The 24,373-nt window shown below is 51.6% G+C and overlaps 1 protein-coding gene across 7 annotated transcripts in view; it reads right to left on the reverse strand.

The window, feature by feature from the left end:
* DAZAP1 (DAZ associated protein 1) overlaps positions 1 to 21,629 on the reverse strand; it is a 33,995-nt gene extending 12,366 nt beyond the window's left edge. For 2 of the 7 annotated variants that reach the window (XM_070415673.1, XM_070415670.1), the window contains exons 1-11: positions 21,472 to 21,629; positions 14,329 to 14,369; positions 13,098 to 13,264; positions 12,262 to 12,327; positions 10,431 to 10,541; positions 8,979 to 9,027; positions 5,841 to 5,923; positions 3,210 to 3,363; positions 2,138 to 2,167; positions 1,868 to 2,008; positions 496 to 672 (exon numbers count right to left, since the gene is read on the reverse strand). In XM_070415673.1, coding sequence (XP_070271774.1) covers positions 496 to 672; positions 1,868 to 2,008; positions 2,138 to 2,167; positions 3,210 to 3,363; positions 5,841 to 5,923; positions 8,979 to 9,027; positions 10,431 to 10,541; positions 12,262 to 12,327; positions 13,098 to 13,264; positions 14,329 to 14,369; positions 21,472 to 21,500 — 1,048 coding nt within the window. In that variant the 5' untranslated portion in view covers positions 21,501 to 21,629. The other 5 variants (XM_070415669.1, XM_070415668.1, XM_070415666.1 and 2 more) reach the window with 5 other exon arrangements.
* Between the last annotated feature and the right edge of the window lie 2,744 nt (positions 21,630 to 24,373).

Genomic DNA, 24,373 nt, shown 5'->3' on the forward strand with positions numbered 1-24,373 from the left:
CCTCACAGGAGTTCCCCCACTCAGCTGTCACCTTGCAGACCCAATTCAGAAGCACCTACTCCAAGACTAGCCCCTCAAGTGAAGCACAAAGCCAATGCCAAAGCCAGTACCTGCCCCAGACCAGAGCAAGACCACCCAGCTGACACTCTTGCCTGCGCTCTGCACTCGGATAACCGAGGCACGGAAGGGACAGGCCTGCAGGGGATGTCCTCAGCCAAACAGCAATTGCAGCCCTCGCACCATCCTCCTAGGGGCCCAGTTATAGCCTGTTTTCCAAACCCATAGGCCTGGGATCACCTGCTGTGCAATCCATGCTTTTCTACGATTAGTGCCCTGGCAAAAACCCAAGCAACCAAAATCCCACTTGACGCCTGCTTGATCCTAGGTCACGTGAACTCTCCAACAACTCCCACACCTCAGACCACCCGACCCAGAAAACACTGGTGGGAAATCAGCCTGTGAGGGAGGAAGTCAGGGGGAGGCATGGCCACTCACCATACTGACTGTAGGGGAAGTCTGGCTGTGCCGTTGGGGGCTTGCTCATATCCGGGGCAGCCTGAGAGGGAGGCGGCGGGAAGGCCAGAGGTGCTGCCCCAGGAGTGGCAGGTGGAGGGGGGACCCCTGGTGGCGCAAACTGATCTGGCGGTGGAGGTGGAGGCCCATAGCCAAAACCTGCAAACAAACAGGACAGAAAAACAAACACCATGCTTGCCCACGGCCCAGACACCAGGAGCCTTCACAGGATTTCCATCTGAAACACCTGTGTGGCCAGGCCCTGAGGATGAAGGGTAAGAGACCAGCATGAAAACTGTGGGCAGTTGGGACAGCGGGAGCTGAAGCAGGCCCAGGAACTAGGTGCCTGTGGTAGGTGCTGGCTGGTAATTCACTGCTCAGGAATGCTCATTAGAAGGACAGAAATCAACCGTCCAACACAGTCCAATCCATGTGCTTTGAGAAGACAAAAGACACATCCAACCATGTTTCCTCTGGCTGCAGATAATGTTTCTATCCACCTCTTATCTTGTTGAAGCAGGCACACCTTTTCTCTGAAGAGCCACAAGGCAAAGTCATCCATCATGAGGCCCTGCTCCAGGCTACAGAACTGAATTGCCCAGTCCTCGGCCACTGGTCACTTACAGTCACTGAGCCTACCAATGTGGCTGGTCCACACTGCCCCAAGAATGACACACCTGGACCCCAAGGACTTATTAGTAAAAAGACTGTAGGACCCTTTATGTTGGTGAAATGGTATGTGGCCATCTGAGTTATGTGAGGGGTTCCTCTTTACTATGGAACCCAGCTCCTAGAGAGGGGGAGAGAGAATTGATGTGAGAAACATCTATCAGTTTTCTTCTGTATGCAAGCCAACCAGGGATCAAATCCCTAACCCAGGTATGTGCTCTATCCGGGAATCGAACCAGCTACCTTTCGGTGCACAGGATGACAATCAACCAAGCCGCTCCAGCCAGGCTAGGCTGTGCCCTTTTGTTCTGAGGGTACTGAGGTCAGAGAACCCTAACCTTCCCAGTGAGTTGGATGCTCGACACTCAGATCTTCAACCACAAAGTAAAGCACAGAGGAAAGTGAATCAAGACCCAAAGCCCCTCTATTATGAATCACAGAGATTAGGTCTAGAGGCCCATTCGAGGCATGACCATGAGGAAGAACAAGGTCTTCGTGCTGTTACAACTCGTGTGGCTGGCCCATAAGGAGGCCGAAGCCAACAAATATGGAGTCCACAAGGCCAGCCCATCCTTTTCCTCCAGGCAGAGGTACCATGACAGGCTTCCGACTGCACCCCCAGTGCGAGCTCTAGGCAGTCTATAAAAGGTGTGCTGAAAAGACCACCCATGGCCCCAGGACTTACTGAATTGTGGGGGGGCGCCGTAGCCCTGTGGGAAGCCCTGTGGAGGAGGGAACCCTCCAGGAGGGGTAGACACAATGTAAGAGGTGAATGGCGGGGGTGGTGGGGGAGCTCCTCTTCCCGCAGGGGGCGGTCCGTAGCCACCTGGAACACAGGATACAGGGTGAGGGAGAGCATGGCACACACTACCCCCACCTGCCCAGACCCAGGCCTGCCAGGGGCCCACTGCACTTCAGATTTCGTCATCTCCCCATTTCCCGAACAAAGACTTACCAATTGCCTGTCCTGCTGGCACCCACATTCCTAAACCAGAAAACAAAGATGGGGATTGGTGCTGTTAGGCCAATGTCACCGACTGCATGCCAAGCACCACCCTGCCCTCCTACTCTCATAGCATGATTGCCATCATTGGCGGAACTCTCCTGGAGCCCCTCTCAACATGCCCTGTGATCCCAAGAACACCAGGTATTGCTGTCCATGTCCTCTTCCACAGGGGAGGATTCAGAGAAAAGCCACTGGGTCAATGGCCCTGGCTCTTAAACAGAACCGTCAAAAGGGATGGAGGGAACGCCCACAGATCAGAGACTCAGGTGCATGTGTGGCATCTCAGGCCTGACTACCGGCCAAGCACGGGTCCTTCACCTGCTGGTGGATGAGTGTCTGGAATTAGTTTACTGGAGGTGTTTCATTTTGCAATAAATGCAGGTTTTAAAAACGACAGCTCTGGAGAGAGCAGGAATAAAAGCCTTGAACTGTGTGGATAGCTCTGCAAAATCAGGGGTGTTGGATGCCCTGGGTACAGACAGGCCCACTTGGCCTCCGTCTGCTCCTCTCTGGACGCTGCTGCTTATTTGGGTTTCCAACAAGGATGGAGGTTCCCAGATCCCATCCCAGGGCCCCCCTCTCCAACCATCCTGCCAGGCTGTCCTTAACCGCTCTCTGGACCCCACACAGAGGACCCAACAGCCCAGCTGATGTCAGCCTAAAACCCGTGGAACAGAAAAGACCCAAAGAACCAAAGAAGCAGGACTCTCCTTCTAGCCAGGCGAAAACCTCTCTTGCTCACCATTGGAGTCTCAAAACCCACCAGGTTATCCTGATCTGTCTGTGGAAGAACCTAAGTAAACCACCCCAGACCGCAAGGGCAAGGATGCTCACTGCAGCCCTGCTGGCCCAAACCCCAAACATGGACTTGCCCAGGGCCCAAACATACCACCGAGGACCACACCACTCTTGAGGGACCTGGTGATAAGGCGGAACCCAGGGCCCAGTTGAGTAGGGAGCCCCACTTCTGCGCTAAGTCTGGAGAAGTGGGTGCAGTAGCTTGTCCTGGGAAGAATCTTACCTTGTGGGCCATATCCTTGCTGCCACGTAGGTGGGGGCTGGCCTGCCCAGCCATTGGCGGCACTGGGCATGACGCGGCTCCCCCACTGGCTGGCCCCTGGCTGTCCAGGCACTTGACTTTTACTGTCGCGAGGCTCAGCCCGTTTAACCTCCACCTAGACAAACCGAGGTCTGGTTCAGGGGGACGCACGGGTCCCAGGCCCCTTCCCTTCAGACACACCCTCAGGTAACTTATGACTACACTTAGCATCTTATTATAACTTAAAACTAAATACTTAACTATATACCTTATTTAGGCCAGTAGCTTTTTCTTTAAAAAGGTTTTTTTTTCTGTTTTAATTATTATATTTAAAAAATGTTTCTCAGGTACAACAGATGTGACTGTGACATGCTAAGCCCTATGTGCTGCAGAGCAGGGACCCTTGAGCATTTTATGCACGACAAGGGTCTCTCAGTCAAGGTAAAAGAGCAGTGTCCTCTTTCAACAGCCTCATAAACCCGGGACAGAGACCAGGGCCATTCCAATAATCACAGCCCTGGGAGCACTGAGTGGCAGGAGCCCGCCCCTGGCCGCATCACGGTGGTGGGGGATCTCTTCGGAGCCCACCCACCCTGCCTGCACCTTCAGCTCATACCTGAGAAACACAGTTGGTTTACTTAGGTTTTTAATTTAAAATGTCTAAAGGAAGATAAAGACTTACCTTCCCCAGGCTAACGCTTAAAAAATCTCAATTAACTCAAAATAATGTCAGAGGGAATGGACATGATAAAGAGCCTTACATTACATCTAACAAAAAGTAAACAAACATGCAATAAAATGGACATTTGGATCAGTAAGCAATCTTCATACTGTGTTGGGTCAGCAGCCCAGGACTCTTCCTCTTTGGACATGTCAGGAGCCACAGCCAGGGGAGAGGTCAGCATCGCAGGAAGTGGTGATTACCCCACTTATGCTGCTCATTGGCAAAAAAATGCCCCACTTCCAGAGTTGTCTCAGCATTTGAGAATCCTGGATTTTTTTCTTTTTGGATAAACTTTAATAAGCGGGACAACAGATCCACATGGAGTCATCCTTGGGGTCTTAGTATGGTGAGCTAAATAACCATTAGGTATCAGAATTCTGTCAGTGCTCCCTTAAAACAGAGGCACAAAAGACCCCTCCTCCCTTCCTGATGCCTCAAGGCCACTCCTCTGATGGGAATGAAGTTCCCTTAGCTAAAGGCAACTGGGCAGCAGAACCAAGGGAGAGTCAAAGAGCTGAAGCTAAAGGGTCTTCACACACTCTCCTTAAGGAAATTTGGCTCCTGCTTACAAAGAAAAGCAGCCCCTGTAATTAAAAAAGGTCCTTTACTCTCTTCCTATGGGAGCGCAAAAGTCACCCTATTCTGGTTTTAATTAAAGTGGGACGGGAGCCTGTTAGTCGGAAATCCCCACTGAAGAACTGGTGGGGATTAGTGAAGGTGCTGCGACAGAAACCAGACTCCCGCCGGCACGAGAAACCCTCTTAGTGTCAGCTCTGAGCAGTCCAGACTCAGATACCCTGCATCCCACAGCAGGTGGCTGGCAGCCTGGAGCAGAGACAGATCGTGCACTTAGCAGACCTTTCTGCGCCTGAAGCAGCACCTCATTTCTTCCAAGTTTTAAACGTCACAGGACCTTCAACTACTGAATGTGGACTCCTCTGATCTTGTGTTCTTAACTGGTGTGTATCCTTGAAGTCCTCATGATGGCTTTAAACTAAAAGCTTCATTGAGTTTCGGAGTGAGGTATGTGTCTCCCACTTAGTTGGGTTCAAATGGGATGAAGCCTGCAGGGAAACCTGGGCCCCTGGCAAGTATGAACGGCTGCCCTGTTGAACATCAGGGAGCAGGCTACCTGGGCAGACCCCAGTGCCATGCTTCCTCCAGTATCTCAATCAGAAGGGCTGGGCATGCTGAACCGAATGAGGAGAAACTGGGAACACACACCAACGGGACTGCCGCCGGGGTGCGCTGAGCAGGCTTTATAAGGACCCAAACGGGGATCCTACCAAAACGTGGGCCCCAGACTTTGCTAACTATAAGGAACCCCACACGACAGAATTTCTGCCAGTTACTCATTTTACTGTTAAGTTCTCCAAAAGCTCGAAGGGCCCAGGCAAATGAGTAGTTATGGGCCACTTTCTGACAGTACCTCCATGGTGGCAACACAGTATGAAGATGAAACAACCAGAGGTCACTTGACTGCATGGAGTTAAGTACTATCGAGAGCATGTGGTTGGTACCGGAGTTTCACAGTAAGTGACCCAATTAAAACAACCAATCCTTCAGGATGTTTACATTTCTTTCAGTTTTACACGAAACCTGTTCTCAAAGGTTGGCTGCCCATCGCGGGGTGGATGAACAATTGGAATACAGTTCAGACATCTGAAGGAGTGGTCACTGGAACCAAGCCTGAGGCAACCCGCAATGTCACTGGAGGCCCACCGCCCACCACCCAAGTCTCCAGAGGCCCAGGTCCCACCCCACAGTCGAGGGTCCCGGCACCTCTCACCCAGACCTCTTCTATGAAGGAATTTTTGTTTCCAGTGACATCCCTCAGTTGCCTGAGACTTGGTTTGGTCTTAAGGTAAAATAAAACTACAACTACACACTTTTTTGCCCATGATGTCGTGAAAATGCATGTTGACAGCCTGGTCCACTGATTGTTCGTCCTCGAAAGTAATAAATCCAAAACCTAGCCAACGACGAAGAGTGAATCAAGGTAGCAGGGTGTTGTGACACAAAACAGGATGATGAACAGTATTAGGGACGGGCCGAAGGATCAACCCAGGGCTTCAGCGAAGCAAGTGAGGGAGGGGGCTGCAGGCCTATCCAGCAAGTGAGTGAGGCAGGGGGACCCGCCGGACGCCTGGGCCCAGCTCGAGCTGGGGTTCCAATTGGACACTTTGGAACAGCCAGGGCACCCCTTAGGGAGCAGCAGCCTGAACAGCCCAACAGCGAGGGCCATGAAACATGGCAGGGTATGCCCTGTTGGTGCTAGAACATTCTGTGGAAGACAAGTACAAGGCAGGGAGCAGCTGAGCACTCCGCCTCAGTCGCAGGTGTCCTGTGGATGCACTGTTGCTTCGCTGAAACCCAGGGTTCTCCCCCTCGGCTTGCAATGTGCTTTGCAGCTAGTGCTGACAGCAGCCATATATTGTCCTAGGCGTTAACAGTACGGTCTATACCACAGTTAGTGCCTCGCTAGGCTTATCCAACACCGTTGGGTAAGCCCAAGGAGTCCTGTCAAGGTCACATACGTATGTATACAGGTATCTATCTGCACACATCTATGTAATAAAATACACAAAGATACAGGCCACAGCGGGTTCCAGCAGGTCAACTCTGCTGTCAGCAGCAAGAGCAAGAGGCACCATGTCATCAAAGAAAAATTTAAACAGAAAATAATTTAGCATTTTCCAAATGCAAGGAAGTGGCAGTATAAACGAAGTTTGGTTGGTCTGGGTGAGCGCGACCACCCGGCTAACGTGGCGTGTCTGGTCCTCAGTCTATTGCCCTTGCTCCCAGGGCCCATCAGCTTTGAGCACAAAAGGACACATGGCAGACAGCTGCCAGGAGATCCCAAAGAACAAAAGATGGGTGAGGGGAAGTGCCAAAGCCAAGAAGGGGCTGAAGATGGGCGTGGGGAAGGGGCACAGGGACAGTGTTGTGGCAGAGGCGTGGAGCTAGGGGCAGGCCTGTGCTGGAGACCACCTGGGAAGATCACAGGCAAAATGGCGGTGGAAGGATGGAAACAGAGAGAAGGTAGCTCAGAAAGTCAGGTGACAGACTAGCAGGGAGGGACAGCTGGGATGCAGGAGCCTTTGGTCTTGTTCTCTCTGCACATGCATGCACACAGAATCTACATGTGGCGTGAGAGAAGAAACGGAACCATGACAGCAAAATTGGAGAGGAGACAAAGCTGGTGGGAGGGTGGGGAGCAGGAGAAAGGGAAGAGGAGCAAAGATAGAAGCAGGACAGAGTGGGCCAGAGGTCAGGGGTTGCCATCTGGCAGATACACGCAGAACCCCAGAGACAGGGACCCTGTCTTAAACCAACAGGAGAGGGTGGGGGGATGACTTTGTGGGAGCTTCTGGAGAGTAAGGTAGGAAAGAGCTGTTTCTGGGACACCTGCTGACCAGCTGCTTCTCTGGGTGGTGCTCCTACCCTCTGCTTGCCTAGCGCTCGCGGAAGCTCACGGGGACCCGCAGAGACCTACAAAGCCAGGTGGCTGAGGACAGTGTGCACCACAGGGGAACGCAGGCCCAAGCCCAAAGTTCTCTCCCCACCAGCCTGTCCTGCTTGCACCCCCCGCCCTGGGCCCAGGGTGAGGACCGCAGGTGGCCTGGGAGGGGGTGAGTGACCTGGGGAATCTAAAAGCAGCCTCGGGATCCCCATGTCCTGAGGCTTCACAAGATCAGAGGCAATGGTGAAACACAGCACGGGTGATAAACGCATATTACAAGGTAACATTTTCTCAGAGTGCAGGAGTATCTGAAACCACAGGGCTCGCGAGGTCCATTAGGGCACAAGAGGCGGTGACTCGTGGGTAAGGAGCCTGGGGCGGGACGTCTAGGGACGCGTCTGTGTCAAGAGGCGACATCACCACTGAGGAAGCGGCACAGAAACACACTGAAACTTCGTTTACACCCCACTGGAGCAAAGCCCGCTCCCTCCTCTGACTGCAGGATGGCCTGTACCTGTGTGATATAATTTAGCACCTGGAGAAGAGAAATCTAAAGAGAGATCGTTAATCACAAAAATTCACAGAGAGAAAGGAAAACAACTTACTTAATATTATTACTATATTTACTATGAAACACTTAATATGTCACTAAGCATGTACGTCTATGTTAAAATTAAGACTATGACTTAACAGCTTAATCAACATGAAGGGAGGAGACATTACTTAATCATGGAGTAAGAGGATGGAAGTTCAAATGGCAAACTATTCTCCAGCATGGCGGGCGCATGCTGCGGACAGCAGCCCAGCGCTCTAGGGGTCTCCGCAGGGCAGGGGCTGTAGGGCCTGGACCGGCAGATCAGCTCCTGGCCAGGGCCCAAAGCAGCTGATGAAACAAAACAAATGGGCAGGGACAAAGAGCAGCAGCCACACAAAAAACAAACAAAAAAAAAGTAAAACCACCAAACCCAAAAGGGCATGGATGTCAGGTGCCGGCTGGCCCAGGCCAGACGTGCAAGGGTGGGCTGCCCTGGAGGGGATGTGCCCTTCCTCCCGCCAGCCCCATTGACTGAGGAGAAAAATAAGAAAAACAGGAAAAAAGCATGAGGTGAATAAGGGAAACTCCACATTCAAGCTGAGCTGTAGCAGATCTGGCCTGACAACATGAAATGAGACTTCTGACTACACTGGCATGAGCTGAAGGCAGGAGACAAACTACACTGGCATGAACTGAAGGCAAAAGACAGTCTTAACTAAAGAAGGTCACAATGGAAAAGGACACAAGTCTTTCAGTGCACCTTAAAGAACAGAAACCATGTTCAAATTCATGTCAAATTGTAAAAACTTTAAAAGAATGAGCCAAAAAAAAAAAAAAAAAAAAAAAAGACAGTAATGTCTGACCTTGGGGACACAGACAAGCTGGGGGCTGCACAGGAAGAGCCTACATTTTAATCATTTGTCTCCAAACCACCCTTTACTGAGGCAATGCTTGCTACAACCACCACCTAATTGTGAGATAGTTTGCCATCTGAGGGGGAAGGTCAAGGACAAACTTCATCTCTTTTACCTCGAGGCCTCTGCTTTTCTGCATCGTAGATCATGACCACTTCTGTGACCTGCAAGAGAAAATGGCTGTTTGAGGACCTGGATGCCACGGTGCCTATGAGCACCTCTGGCTAGAACAGAAGTCCCAAGCCAAATGCCTGCTGGGAAGTCTCCAGTCTTGGGAGTCTTGAGGCAAAAGGCTGCCTTCCAGAGGATGATGTCCAAGACTCATGAGGCCAGAGGCCCAGGCCACCACTCCATAGGGGAGTTGACAGCCAGGAGACTCATAGGGCATCCTCCCCATTCAAAACGCTAGGATGGAATGACCCAGGACCTCCCTTGGTCAGTGGCCTGGTTGTCCTGCTGATCCAGCCCTCATTGCCCTCCCCCCACCTCCACTCCACTCAATAAGTGTGTCCCTCATCATGTGCTCTGGCATTCCTAAACCCTGGCCACTCAGCCCTCGCACACTCAACACCTGACAAACACAATACAGCGGCAGGCGGGGCCACACCACTGACAGGGCATTTGAGCAACAGGGGCCTGTGCAATGGCCCCATGCACACTTGCACCCTAGCCCAGTTTTTTTCCTCTGCTGGCCCCATTAGAACTAAGTTCCCTATATGACCCTGATGAACTCTAACCCCCATGAGATTCTAAAGGATTTTAACCTCTTCCAGAAAACAGGATCATCCCTGGGGGAAGGTCTGTATCATAGAGGAAACAATGAGCAGGACACAGAGCCAAACATATCCTGTGAAGCCTGGCAGCCTGGAGGACAGTGAGAACTGCCAGAGGAAGCAATAGGGTTGGGCCATGGTCCCCCATATAGTGAGGTCCTCGCTGCTGGTACAAGAACCTGGGAATGGTCTCCACTCTGGAACTCCTCCACCAGGCCAGGCCTGCCCTTGGCTGCAGCTATCAGGGGTGGGCACCATGTTTCGGATCCTGGGCAGGAGGAGCTAGCTGGAGGTCCCAGGTGAACCTGATCTGGAACACACCTTCCTGCCATTGAGGGACAGAAGGCTGGCTTCTCCCCAACACTCCCTAGTGCAGAGGTTCTCAACCTGTGGTCACGACCATCGGAAAACACATATAGCACATCAGATATTTACATTATGATTCATAACAGTAGCAAAATTACAGTTATGAAGTAGCAATGAAATAATTTTATGGTTGGGGGTCACCACATGAGGAACTGTATTAAAGGGTCGAGGCATTAGGAAGGTTGAGAACCACTGCGCCTTACAACCAACCGGAAAGCCTCCTGGTTGCCGGCCTGGCCAGTTTACATCTGCCTGGAAAAGACGTGACTACTCTCCTGGATGGTAAATGGCCGTGAAGGGAGAGGATGGGCTCTGGTTGCTCTGTTCTGGGGGCATACGGGGCAAGAGGACAGAGCCACCATACCCACTCCAACTAGGCCAAGTTGAGCAGCTGCTGCCTGGGTGCTGCTGGTGCGGGAACAACTCACCACTCCAAATTTCTTGAAGTATTCCCTGAGCTCTGTCTCACCACAATTGTGAGGAATTCCACCAACAAATATCTTATTTGATTTACTGTTATCGTTCCTGGGTCCTTTCTGCTGTGTCAAGAAAGAAAAGTTGGTTAGACCATGTGGGGAGCCCTCAGCACGAACCCCAGGGTTGTAAGTAAGTGTCTGCATGGGTTTGAGAGCCGCTAAAGCCACCGAATACTCTGAAAGTTCCAGGGAGTCCAAAGAGAACCAAGAACAGCATTTTCCCAGAGACCCAAGGAGACCAAGTCCAGCACTGTGGTAGCGCTATTTCAAATGCATTTTAAAGTAGACTGTAGTACTCTGTTCAAATATTCTGAACTACAACAGTTACCGAACTTAAAGGTCTACACTGTGAAACAAAGGATTTCAGGACAGTAAGGAAGCTACCTGGGGCCTCCATAACTAATTTCAGATGGTGATTTTCAATCTGTTGACCAAAACTTCAGCTCCTGCCCTGAAATGCTGCCCCTCCCAACCCCCTCCACGCCTAACACCTCCAAGGAGCTTATGGGTTAAGTCGTCCCAACTGCTCTTGATTAGCAATTTTGGGGATGAGTGAGGGTTCCCCAGGTATTATGGCCTGTGCCTATTCTGTCTTAATAAAGTTGCCAAGAGACTAAAGGACCATTAATAAGCAAATACAATCTGAACCGATTGGAGTTCAGTCTGAAAAGCTGTGAAGGTCATTTGTGAGACAGTCATAGAAATATGAGCTGGCAGTGTGGACATGGGTGACATCTTAGGCATCTTAGTTGTGGGGATGGGGATTCTGTGGGAGGCTGGACTTCTAGGAGATTCATGCTCCAGAATTTAGGAGTGGTTTATGCAGACAGAGATGAATATTAATATAGATAACTGGAAAATTATAAAAACTGATTAATCTAGTTTTCTGTAACTTGAAAACTTTTCTAATAGAAATTTGGAAAAATAAAAATGGTTTCAAGGGTCTGAGGCCCCTACCAGCAGCAGCTGGGATCCTGCTAGAAATGCAGATCTCAAGCCTCCACTTAGATCAGACACGTGTGTGTGGAGCCTGTGTGCAGCTTCTCAGCAGCCTCCAGCCCAGTTCTGTTCAGTGGGGCTTTCTATGGGGACGGAAGCGTTCTGAGTGACAGTCTTCTCTGAGAACTGCTGGGTGGTGGGAGGGAAGATGTGGGCGGTGAGCGACAAAAGACAGGTCTGTTCCAGCTGACCCAGCACCAGGGGCCACACACAGCTCAGAAAATCTCCAGGAGTCATTACACTGGCTGTTCAAGCAACCAGCCACCAGCTTTGTGTCTGGAGGGGAGCGGCTGCAGAGCTGGGAGGTGAAAATCTCAAAGTTAAGGATGACCAGGCCACCAAGTAAGCGCGGAGTGAGGGAGCGGGAAAAGAAATTTCTCTCGGCCCTTTTGGGCAGGCTGAGAGTACTTGGGGCAGATAAAAGCAGACGGCTCCAATGATAAACAGGTGTGAGCTGTCATTTTTTTTTTTAAGGTAGACTAATAAAAATTATCTTCTTGGCTACAAGATTAAAAAAATTTAAAGTGTTGAATAAATCTGAGCAATTCTCAGCTGGTCAAGTGTCAAAGATGACCTTCAGTCACTCCTAATCTTAATGAGCAAAACTTCCGGTCAAAGACACGTTTGTCTAACCATGATGCTGTTCATCTGAAACTAATATGGAATAATATTGAATGCAAACTGTAACTGGAAACAAAGAAACAAAAATAAAAAGAACAACAAAGGCACATGTGTCCTTTAAACTGGCTGTTGAACATGCAAGGTTGCCCACCCAGCCCCTTACCCAGCCTTCTTTTGGCCGCGTCCTCTCTGGCTGCATTCCCCGAGGTGTACATGGCTTTGGGTCGATCTGTAGGAAGTTTCAAATGAGCCAGTTGTAAATATGAGGATCTTTTCTCTAGAAAAGAAGGTGTCAACAACAGCAGCCAATAGCACAGCACACTAGCACTTGCAATCAATTCACACCATGTCCATATCTATACCCTACTCCAACCTCCAGTCTGAATACAAAGCCTTAATCTTTTTTTAAAATATATTTTTATTGACTAGAGAGAGGGGGAGAGAGAGATAGAAACATCAATGATGAAAGAGAATTATTGATCGGCTGCCTCCTGATGCCCCACACTGGGGATCGAGACCACAACCCGGGCAGGTGCCCTTGACTGGAATCGAATCTGGGACCCTTTAGTCCACAGGCCGACACCCTATCCACTGAGCAAAACCGGCTAGGCCCAGAGCCTTAGTTCTTTTATTTTTTTTAATTTTAAAATATTTTTAAAATACATTTTTATTATTTCAGAGAGGAAGGGAGAGGGAGAGAGAAACATCAATGATGAGAGAAAATCATTGATCGGCTGCCTCCCGCACACCCCCCACTGGGGATTGAACCCACAACCCGGGCATGTGCCCTTGACTGGAATCAAACCTTGGACCCTTCAGTCCGCAGTCTGGCGCTCTATCCGCTGAGCCAAACTGGCTAGGGTGAGCCTTAGTCCTTTTAGATCAACCCCACAGGAAGGAGTCTTTAACATAAACATCCACAAAAGCTCAGGTAACCCAGTGAGCTGCAGGATAAGTGACAGAGAAAGGGGTGAGGATCTCAGCTGCAGCAGGACTTACATTTCGACCATCCAGTGTGTGTGGTCTGCTGGCCAGCACTGTGCCCACACAGTTCGGGTCCTTAAACTTGACAAACCCGAAGCCTCGAGACTGGTTGGTTGTCTTATCTTTCATGATCACACAGTCCACAACTTCTCCATACTGGGAGAAGTAGCTGCGAAGAGTCTCTGCTCAGAGATCAGGACAGAAACAGACACACACACCAGAGCGTTAAGCACAGCATGACAGCTGGCATGCAGATATACACACGCACACACACGTGCAAGTGCTGCTCTTTTGATTCACCAGTCTAACCTGGAAAGTAACTAGCCACTTTTTTTTTTTTCAAATCTCATTTTTATTTTATTATTTTTAAAATATTTATTGTTGAAAGTATTACACATGTTCCCTTTTTCCCCCATTGACCCCTTCTAACCCACCCCCTACAACTAGCAACTTTTAAAATACTTATATATTTTTATTGATTTCAGAGAGGGAGGGGGAGAGAGAAACATCAATGATGACAGAGAATCATTGATCAGCTGACTCCTGCACACCCCCATAGGTTGAACCTGCAACCGGGATATGTGCCCTGAGCAGGAATCGCACTGTAACCTCACGGTTCATAGGTCAATGCTCAACCACTGAGCCACACCGGCTGGGCCAACTAGCCACTTTTAAACTGACTCATCAACTAGTTTGGGGGCAGAGGAGGAGGATAAAGGATAGAAAACACATGAGGAAGAATGGGGACTCCACATGGTGGAGTACATCATGTCTTCTTATAAACTAGAAATGCTGCAACTAGGCATGGTTTTGGCAAAGGCATTCAGTAAAATGAAGTTTAAGAGAATGCAGAACAACTTCGAAGGCCACTTGACAACCAGCTTCTTCTTGCTACATCTGAACTCAGTGACCACTGGGCAAAGGCCTAGCCACCGCACTCTGCACGCTAACAGTCCTCCTACCTCCAGAACCTACCTCAGCCTTGAGCTAGGAAGCTGCAGTTTAATTTCTCCCTCAATTCTGCTGTGAAACATCAGAACGATATTAACCTTTTCAAAGCCAATATTGCATTCCCTCTGCTCCCTGCTAATGCCCAATCTAATGCCCTTTTACCCCAGAAATCAAAACAATAAATCAATGAAGAATTAAAGAAACCTGAGGTAGTAGTAAGAGACGAATTCACAACGCAACTTGAAGACCAAGGTCAGCCTGCCTGCAATGCCTGGCATTCAGCCATGGCACCTACCTTGGGTGGTGCTCCAGTCAAGACCGCCCACGAAGAGCTTCCTGCAATTCAACAAGAAAACATTTAGGGTCAAATGGTTCTTGCCTTAAAGATGCTGCCCATCTGACCCATCCCAAGACAGTAATCCACACCACAGAAGGAGTTCACACAAACACGCTGAGTTGTCACGGTCATGGCCACGGTCAACAGCCACGGCCATCACCTGGCCTCACTGATTACAGATATGAAAAATGATTCTAAGACTTGCCAACATGGCAGGGTGAGTGTTATAATGTAGTAAAGACAATATGTCCAGAATTGTACATGCACATGGACCACAACCACAGCAAGTCCCTCCTCTAACACTCTTGAAATTATTTATTTGCAATCAAGATCTGAGATCACAGAGGACAAACCAGAATGACAGCAAGGGTAGGGCAAAGCCTCAGACACCCACCATGTGATCATGAGCCAGGACCCACAAATCATTAGAAAGATCCCCAGAGCTCCAGACCCAGCACTGGAGCCCTAGCCCGCATTCCCCCATTCCAGGGTGGCCTGGGTTGTACTTTCAAACAGTCACACTAGAACTTTCAGGAGGAAGCCCACACTGTCTCTGCAGCCTTATGTCTGCACAGCCCTCAGCGGGTTCAGAAACCAGAGCCCCCCTACTACCCTCAGGGAGGGCTCCACACCGCTAGGACTCAACAAGGGAGGGCTGTGGTAGTGCCTGCCTTTTCCACCTCTCACACAGCCCTCCTACTGGCTGGACCTGGAGTGAACCAAGGTGCTGCAGCTGTTCCAGCTTTCACAAGGGACTGTGCTCACCTTCCGCACTCTCAGTATCCCTCTGTATCATTCTAGCCTCCAGGGTATGACAGAGGAGGCAGGGAGAGAGGGCTCCAGCAGCAGTGGTGGCAGCTCTCCATCGTTCTTGTTTCACCCAGGGAAAGGGGACACTACCACTTTCATCCTCGGAGCTGGACCTAAATACTAACTGGCGGGTCTTCAGATGCTGGCAGGTGGCCCAGGCTCAGTTCCTGCCTGAGACACAGGACCCTGCAAGGCTGATAACACTACTGCCTCCTGAGCAACTAAGAGAACCATCAGACAGGGAGCTTTGCCCTCCACCTAATAGAACCTTCAAGGTAACAGGCGCACCTGTCACCTCTGCTCCATCTGGTGACTCAAGTCTCAGTGTGCCAGCCACTGGCAAAATGCCTGTGACAGCAGGACTATCAGGGGCTTTTTCCAATCTGCCTTTCCTCTAAGGAAGGACAGTTTATATTTAGTGTGTGAAAAACAATTTCCTACAACCAGACAGGTGCCCACTACCATCCTCAAAATGCCAACAAACAGGCCACCACCGGTCCCTAGTTGGGGAAGGCTGGAAGGAAACTCAGGATGCATCTGGCCGTAGCTATACTTCCAGCACCTTAGAAAGGGAGCTTGGAAAAAACAGGTTTCAGAGAACATGCTGACCAAGCAGTAGCGAGGCTCACATTTAGACCTCATTAACTTAAAACCATGTCGCAGGCCACCTGCCTTCCAATTGGGGGGCGGGGGGAGTGCCTCCATCTGTGCCCCACTCCCCAAGGGCTGTCCAGGCGCTGCCCAAAGCAAGCTGTGACTCAGGCCCAGCCTCACTCAGCATGCCCAACCCCTTGAGGCCTGGAACCCAGTAGTGGCATAGGGCCTCGAATGACAAGGGCCAGAGGTTGGCTAGCACTGCGAAGTAACTGCCTGTTTGCCCAGTCCTTTGGAACAAGAACAACCAAAGGTCTGCTGTGGAAAAGCAGCTTCATGCAGGAAAGAGATCTCAAGAATTAAAAATAAATAAATAAATAAAACAAAACCCAATTCACTTAGAGAACACCAGCTTCTATTTACCATTGCATCCACCAAAACAGTAAAGTAATAAACTGTTGCCCATCCAAGAACCCCAACCTCCACCGCCCACCTGTATGGAGGAACCCGCCAGACCAGTCCAGGTTCCAGCCTTCACTTAAATTTCAAAATTAGGCATTAAGGGGGAAAAACTAGAAATGCCATCACCCACACAACTGACAGAACTTGCATCTGCTCTGTGGATGGATAATAACATGACATCAATACTGTGCTTTCCAATTTTATCACTGTGCTGTGTGCATTTAAGAGAATATCTCTGTTCTTAAAAATGAAACACATGGACAGGTCTACACAAAGGGGCATCACGGTACCACTTCCTTTTGAATACTTCATGAAAGATGAACAGAGGAACCAACGGGGCAGAATGTTAGCCCCTGGAGAGTCTGGCTGGAAAAAGAATATTGGGAACTTTTGTTACTAATCTGTAACCATTCCGTAAATCTGAAGTTATAAGATTACAAATTAGGAAATTCTCATTATTGAGTAAATGCCAGGCTTTAGAAACAACCATCCCGTCACGTCACGTAGGGTATCTGAGACACTCAGCAAGAGGTGCCTCTTATATGACCATCAGCTTATGCAGAGGGAAGAACACGCCAAGCCTCCATGTGGGGCAGTGCTGTGCTGCACACTTTCAATGTTTCCACTTCCTTTCCTCCTACTCTGAGGGCACACTCTCGTGGTCTGCACACGGAAGCTTCAGAAGGTCCTGGGAGGCCAGCTGACTGTGGTGACAGGGACCTTTCCAGAGCTCCAGCACAAAGCCCCAACCTCTGAGCCTCAGTTTTTGTAATCAATAAAATAAAAAGGGCCCTGGGTGCCCACCTCACAGGGCAAGTGAGAAACAGGTGCCCCAGCACCCCAGAGACTAAGTTCCCCCCAGGATGAGCCCAGACACAGCTCCCCACTGCCCAGGCAGCATGACCATCCCTCGTCAACACTGAAATGAAGCCCTGGCACCAGTGGGAACCCTGTTCAACCCACCAGCGGTCCAAGGGCAGCCCACACAAACTCATTTGGCACCATGTGAATCTCAGGAGTAGATGGGCATGCACACATGGGACTCTGCAGATTAAGGGATTAGCCAACCACGCCGGCTCCCCTTCTCCAGCCCTTCCCTGCTCTGAAGAGTATTATTACTCAGCTGAAACTGGATGTCAGGGCCCCATAGACTACCTGCACTCCCCAAACCCAAGTGCAAACTTCCTGGCTCTATCAGGCCCTCCCAGGAGAACAAAAGTCTGGTTCCCAAGAGGGAAACAGACACCACTACCAGCTGGGGGATCTGAGAGGTTGTCTATGATCAGCACATTCGCTCAGAGGGCCTATACCTCAAGAGGGGGCTGGTGACTTCCTCCTGGAAGGGGCTCTGCACAAGTGACTGAGGACCAGGCTCCGGTTGATATTCCCCTTGAATGTTTTTGGATGACTAGCCTGCTCTTGCTCTGTGAACTTCAGGGCAACTTTGTAGTTTTTACACCAGGAAGTCAGTCTTCTGGCTCCCCCCGGCTGGGACTGACCACTGTGGGCTCTGCCCTGGAAGCATATTGGTAGGCTTCGGAAAGTTCCATCCCGCTTAGTAAGAAAGCCACCCACAGGCAGCAGGGGGCAGAGGCAGAGGGCCTGGACTAGTCAGTTGTTGGGCAAATGGCCACTTCTTCTTAGAGAGCATCCAACCCAGAGCCTATGTTTGCACCTTTCTTGGCTCTAGTGGGGACACATTAGGACTCCTTAAGTCTGTCCTAGTTTCCTTGCAGGAGGCAGGCAGCCTGGCCCATAGGCCTCACTCCAAAGCCCACCCTATGCCAGCCCCTGCCCTCTACACTCAGGCTTCCTTCCTGCCAGCAGGGAAGAGCACCCCCGCCCAGATGACTATGGGGGCTATGTGACACAAGAAAACCCCAGGACTAACTGTGCCGGACAGTAGGAGGAGCCTCTCCACTGCCCTATTCCATACAGGACCAATGTCCTCCCCAAATCATGACCTCTCTGAAGCAAACCAAACAATGACTCTCCCACATCACTGGGCCATCAGCACAAACAGGCATTTACAAGTATAATCCACAGCTCCCGGTCCCCACCCTCCCAGGCCTCAACTCAGGGGTATCCTGCTTCCAGAGTCTCTCCAACAAAATATTCCAGAAAGACCAGGAAGGACTCAAGCACTCCGCCTTGGGACCACTCCACATGCCATCACTCAGCCAGTGCCAGGCTGCAGGCCGCGATGTCACCCATTTGCAACCTCTCTGGGTAAGCAACCATGGACTCACCCCACATCCCCAGTCTTTCCTTGAAGTGACCCCAATGCAGCGTCCTTCCTTTCCTTGCAACTCTGCCCCCAATGACATGTAGGTGTCCCTGTCTTACCAGTCCCCAGTTATGCAAATAGGACGTGTGCCAGATAAAATCTTCCTCACTTTTCTCTAGTTCCTGACAGTTTGGCTACCCCAGAGGTGGATGGAACAAAGTGCCTCTGAATGCCTCTATCTGTAAAGGGATAGAGCCCTCCCCAGCACCCAGGAACATCAAGATGGCAGGCACCCTCAGATGTCCACCCACAGACCCCAACCGATAATCTGGATCAAAGGACCTTTCTTTAAGTTGACTTTCCAAGCTTGTGGCAGGGGAAGAAGGACCTCAGCCCTGTCTGCTCAGCAGGATCCCCAGCAATATGAATGCCTGTCACTACAAAGAATTCCTCAGAAGGGAAGACATCTGGCCATCTACACATCAGCTACAGAGGGCCAGACGTGACTACAGGTGACACCCACTGTTCCTGTCAAACTTCTAACCTCAAGACCTAGCCTTTGCTCTGCTCTAGCTGACGGTGACAATCAGGACTCTAAAAACATTAAGTAAAGACAGTGGTCTCACCCAACTTCCATTCTTCCATCAGATTTCATGCTGACTTCTGAGCCAGCTCAGGTAGTAAAGAACTAGAGCAGCTCTTCCTTCAAAGACAAATTCAGTACAGACCAGGAAGGAACGGTGCCCCAGGCATCCACACATTTCCTGAGGCCTCCACAGTGTACCCACACATGTGGGTCTGTCAAGGAAAGGGGAGTGGCCCCTCCCACTTGTCAAGTACTCCCTAGGGAGCTACTGGAGTGGTGACCAGACACCAAAGCAAAGGAGGTCGGAGGTGAGGGTAGCTGTTACCAGATATCATTCAGACCTGCCATATCCTGATAATGTCTGCCCTCACTTGGATCTGAGCATAACCTCCCACATGGTAACCACTCCAAAGTCGAAACCATGGTCCCCTCACAGGAAATTGCAAGAGGGCCCATTGCCAAGAAGCCTGGTTAGCCCAGTTACATAGCAAGGAGGTCAAAATGGACCTGGGATGCCACATCTAACGAAAACAAGATTCCTATATAAAACAGAAACGTGTTAGTACTTTTTGGCAATAGATTTTTACTTGCAAAGCAATAAAACGTTTCTGGGACACCTGTGATTTACAACTTTAAAACTCAGGCTGTCGGGTAGATTCATCAGAGTGGGAGGCAAACATGGTCAAGCAGGCCCTAGTCTAAATCCTGGTTCTGTAGCCATCCCAAGCTACCCGAAGGTCTGGAGAGTCCAGACCCAGGCTGGGACCGAAGAGTTGGGACAAGTTGTAGGGGTGAAATGCCTGGCATCCCTGTCTCCTCATGGGCATACTTGAGGGACAGCCCTCATGATCTCCAGGCTCCTCCCTTCCCTAACCTTCATCTCTGCTCTCCAGGTGAGAAAGAAAGGCAGCCCAGGCTTGAAGACCCCTGTACTCTGGGAAGACATGTGCATGTGGGTGTGGATGTGGATATGGTAAGCCTGCTAACTCTCTCCCCGCCTCCTAGTTTCCTGTTAGAAGTGCTGCAACTTTTCGTTTACAGAATACAGTCTTCTAGTGCCTGACAGGGTTCAAACACACACACACAGACACAGACAGCTGTGAGCTAAGTGCTTTCCTCCAGGGCCCACTAAATGGCATGAGGTTTTGGGGAGTGCGGAACCCACAAAATGCATTTTGCATCCAAGGTGTTCCCAGTGGCTGGAGCCAGATGAGGGCCTGGTGATGCCAGCCTCCCACCAGCAAACAATGACTGACTCACCAAATCAATCACTTTGTAAACACCGCATCTATTCAAAACTCAGGGCACCAAGAAATATACACAAGGCCAGGGAAAAGCAGCACACACCATTTTGCCATCTTCTTCAAAGAAACTAACTGTAAAATTATGCTGGTGCAGTCGGAGCTGGTATCTGCATAGAAAACTGGAGCAATCCCCTCCACTAGGGCAGAACCGCATTTTCTAGCTCCTTTGGGATGGCTTCTCCGATCTCATCTTGTGCAGCATTAGGCAAGGTTATAATTAAGGGGAAACTTAGCTGTAATAAACCTGCTCTGATAGCAGCGCCAAAAGGAAGACCTCAGAATCAAGGCTTTCTGCCCACCCGCCCGAGTTTTCCTTTTCCTTTATTTTAAATACACCTCTGGAGAGTTTCGGTGGGGGGCTGAGCGAAAAGGAGTTCCATCTACATAAAAACAAGTTACAGACGCGATGGCTGCACTGACCGGTCCCCGTGACCTTGGTCCGAGGGTCCTCTGCGTGTGACCCTTCCTTGTTCTTAGCATTTGGGAGAAATAGAGTGGAAAGGGTGCGATGCCGCCCAGAGCCCAGAGTCTCTGATGGGAGAAGTTGGGCGGCTGCAGAACTGGAACCCCCAGTCGGGCCCGCCACGTGCGCTGACCCACCAAGTTTGTGCGCGGACTGGGGGCGCCGCGAAACCCTCCAGGTCCTCGTTCCGGTACTCCGGGACAAACACCGGCACGGGGGCGCCCGGGGCACCCAGGACCGTACAGATTCCCATTTGGAGTCTCCTAGCGGGAAACCCAGGCACGGAGGTAGACGGGGAGCCTCAGTCCCTCCAGGTTCACGCTCGGGGTACCCCCTGGTAAACTCGGGCACGGCGGTAGCAGGCCCCGCCGGTGCCCCCTAGGCTCCCATTCGGGAGTCCCCCAGCGGGAAAATCGGGCGCGGCGGCGGCGGGCACCTCTCTCCCCCGCGGCCCTCTAGTCTCCCGTTCGGGGTCCTCCCGGGCCAAGAAATAACGGGGACCCTCAGAACCCCCGGGTTCCCACTCGGAGTCCCCCTCCCCCGGCTAGGAAGCGGCAGGATCCCGGGCTGCGGCCCCGCAGCGTGACCTTGACGGGCCAGGCGGCGTCTGGGAGGGGGCCGGCCGACGCTGCTGAGCGGCCCGGCGAGTCCTCACCCGATCTCGTCGGCGCCCGAGTTGTTCATGGCGGCGGCGGCGGCGGCGCTCGGCGTCCCGGGCCCCCTGGCTCGCTCCCGCCTCCGGAAGGTCACTGGCCCCGGCGCCCTCCCCACAGCAGCGGCCCGGATCTGCGCAACGGCGGCGGCCGCGCTGCCTCCTCCCCTCAGCGCCAACCCAACAGTCACCGCGCGCCCCCGCGCCCGCGCCGCCGCCCTGCACACGACCGGGCGCGCTCCCGCATAGGGCGTCAGGGGGCGGGGCCAGGGGTGCGCCCGCGTGCGTGCCGTGTGCGTGCAGGCGTTCGTGCGTGCGGCAAGGCTGACGCAGCTCGACCGCCGCGCGTAGAGCTTCCTTCTTGGTGGCTGCCAACGTCGCCGCGGGGCATGCTGGGAAGTGGAGTCCTGAGCTTAGTAGTCAGCCTCACCCCCTGTGGGGAACGCGCGCGGACCGAGCCACGTGCGTGCGCGTATGTGCGTGCTTGCGCTACTGCGCTCCGAGATAGCAGCACGGGGCGCAGGCGCATCTGCGGCTTCCTTGTTCAGTTTCCATTGGGAAGCGGCGGAGGCGCTTTGGGTCAGCTGTGGGTACAGGCCACGCCCGCCCCCCACCGGGCCACCCGTCGGCTTCATGTCCCACTCCTGCGCCTTGGCAGCGCCTACTGCCCTGCTGTCCCCATCTCACAGAAGAAGATACCAAGGGTCAGAAAAGCCCAATCACCTGCCCAAAGTCACTCGGGAAGAACTGCAATTAAATCCAACAATTGGCTAGAAATTCATGATTATGAAAACACTAGAGGCCCGGTGCACCGATGGGGTCCCTCGGCCTGGCCTGTGCCCTCTCCCAATCCGGGACCCCTGGGGGGATATCGGAGAGCTGATTTCGGCCCCATCCCCCGCAGGCCAGGCTGAGGGACCCCACTGGTGCATGAATCCGTGCACCAGGTATCTAGTATGCATATAAGATCTTTGGTTAATCTCTTCCGGCCCTCCCCTCCCCACCTCCCCCTGAGATTCATCAGTCTGTTCCATGTTTCCATGCCTGTGCATTGAGCATCTGACCCCTCGTAGTCAGTGTGCTCCCACAGGGGGAGCGCTCTTAGCCAGAAGCTGGGCTCACGGCTGGCTAGCCCAGTGGTGGTGGCCAGACCGGCTACCCACCAACCCCCCAAGGCTGCTGGACTGCGAGAGGGTGCAGGCGAGGCTAAGGACACCCCCAGTGCATGATTTTCATGCACTCAGGCCTCTAGTATATAGATAATGAGCCTCTACCACATGATTATATTGTTTCTGCCCTCAATTGTCCACACAAGATCATCCCCTATGATCTTGTCCACGCCCCCCCCCCCCACACACACACCCCAGTCACAGGGCTAGCAGCCCATTAAGCATATAGAACGCTTTAAAATTCTCTTGTGGAGGGCTGCCTGAGACTGGATAGGCTTCAGACTAGAAACTAGAGGCAGGAAAGTTAAAATAAGGAGCCAAAGCCTCACGCTCTACCCCTCCCCCTTCTCTATCTTGTCTGCAACATCACAGATATGACCTTCACTGAACACCTGTTCCCCACTTCCCCCTTCTCAATTTCCTGTAATTGAGAGGACCAAAAAATACTGCTATCTGGAAAGGAGGAACATGAACGAGTGGGACAACGAGTGTATATAATCAGCCCACCAGCATCAAAAGCAGAGGACCACCCTATACCCCTTGACCCAGTATAATAAAAACCTTTCACTCAGCCCTAGCTGGTTTGGCTCAGTGGATAGAGCTCAGCCTGTGGACTGAAGAGCCCTGGGTTCGATTCCCGGTCAAGGCACATGCCTGGGTTGCAGACTCCATCCCCAATAGGGGGCGTGCAGGAGGCAGCTGATCGATGTTTCTCTCTCATCGATGTTTCTAATTCTCTATCCCTCTCCCTTCCTCTCTGTAAAAAATCAATAAAATATATTTTAAAACAAAACAAAAAAAAACAAAAACCTTTCCCCCAGACCCCATCGGTGTGTCTCATTCTCCAAGGTCACCCACTCTCACTTTTGAGTGCATACTATCACTTTAGTAAACTCACTGTGCTTTGCTAAATCTTTCTGTCATGCTCTTGAAGTCCTTTTTTAAAAAAATATATTTTATTGATTTTTTACAGAGAGGAAGGGAGAGGGATAGAGAAAGTCAGAAACATTAATGAGAGAGAAACATTGATCAGCTGCCTCCTGCGCACTCCCCACTGGGGATGTGCCCGCAACCAAGGTACATGCCCTTGACCGGAATCGAACCTGGGACCCTTCAGTCCGCAGGCCAACTCTCTATCCACTGAGCCAGACCGGTCAGGGCTTGAAGTCCTTCTTGTTCCATGCCAAAGACCTAGATCCGTTTGAGGCCTCCCTTGACACCATTACAAGGGAAGTGAATAGGGTGTCCTACTCAGACTGAGGTGCATGCCCTCCCTGCCAGGTGGCACTCTAGTCCAGGAGCATTACTAGGGAGTCTAGGGGGCTGGGAGGAGCCTTTATAACCCTGGTTGTCTCACCACAGGAACTCTCTCCTGTCCTATGGCCCAGGCTCTGCTTTCAAACCTTCTGGCCACATTCCCACCTTTGTGTCCAGTCCCTCCCCAATCTGCCCCTCTGCTCTCACTACCCTGGGCCGCAGCCCACTTTCCCCAAACCTGCCCCACCCCACCCCCACCATCTTAGGAAGCTCCTCTCTTTCTGTTGTTACCTGTCCTGGATCCAGCCACTTCCCAAGGCCCCCACTGCTACCACCCTGGCCAGTCCTCCACCATCTCCCACCTAGACAGATGTCAATTTGAAAAAAATACAGAAGTCATTCTCCCTTGACTTCCCCAGGCCCCAGAATAAAGCCCAGAGTCCACTGTGGCCCATGAAGCCCTGCCTGCCCACTTGCCT

Source organism: Myotis yumanensis, unplaced genomic scaffold, assembly GCF_028538775.1.
Source record: "Myotis yumanensis isolate MYYU_CA2020_CCGP unplaced genomic scaffold, mMyoYum1.0.hap1 SCAF_5, whole genome shotgun sequence".
NCBI lineage: Eukaryota > Metazoa > Chordata > Mammalia > Chiroptera > Vespertilionidae > Myotis > Myotis yumanensis.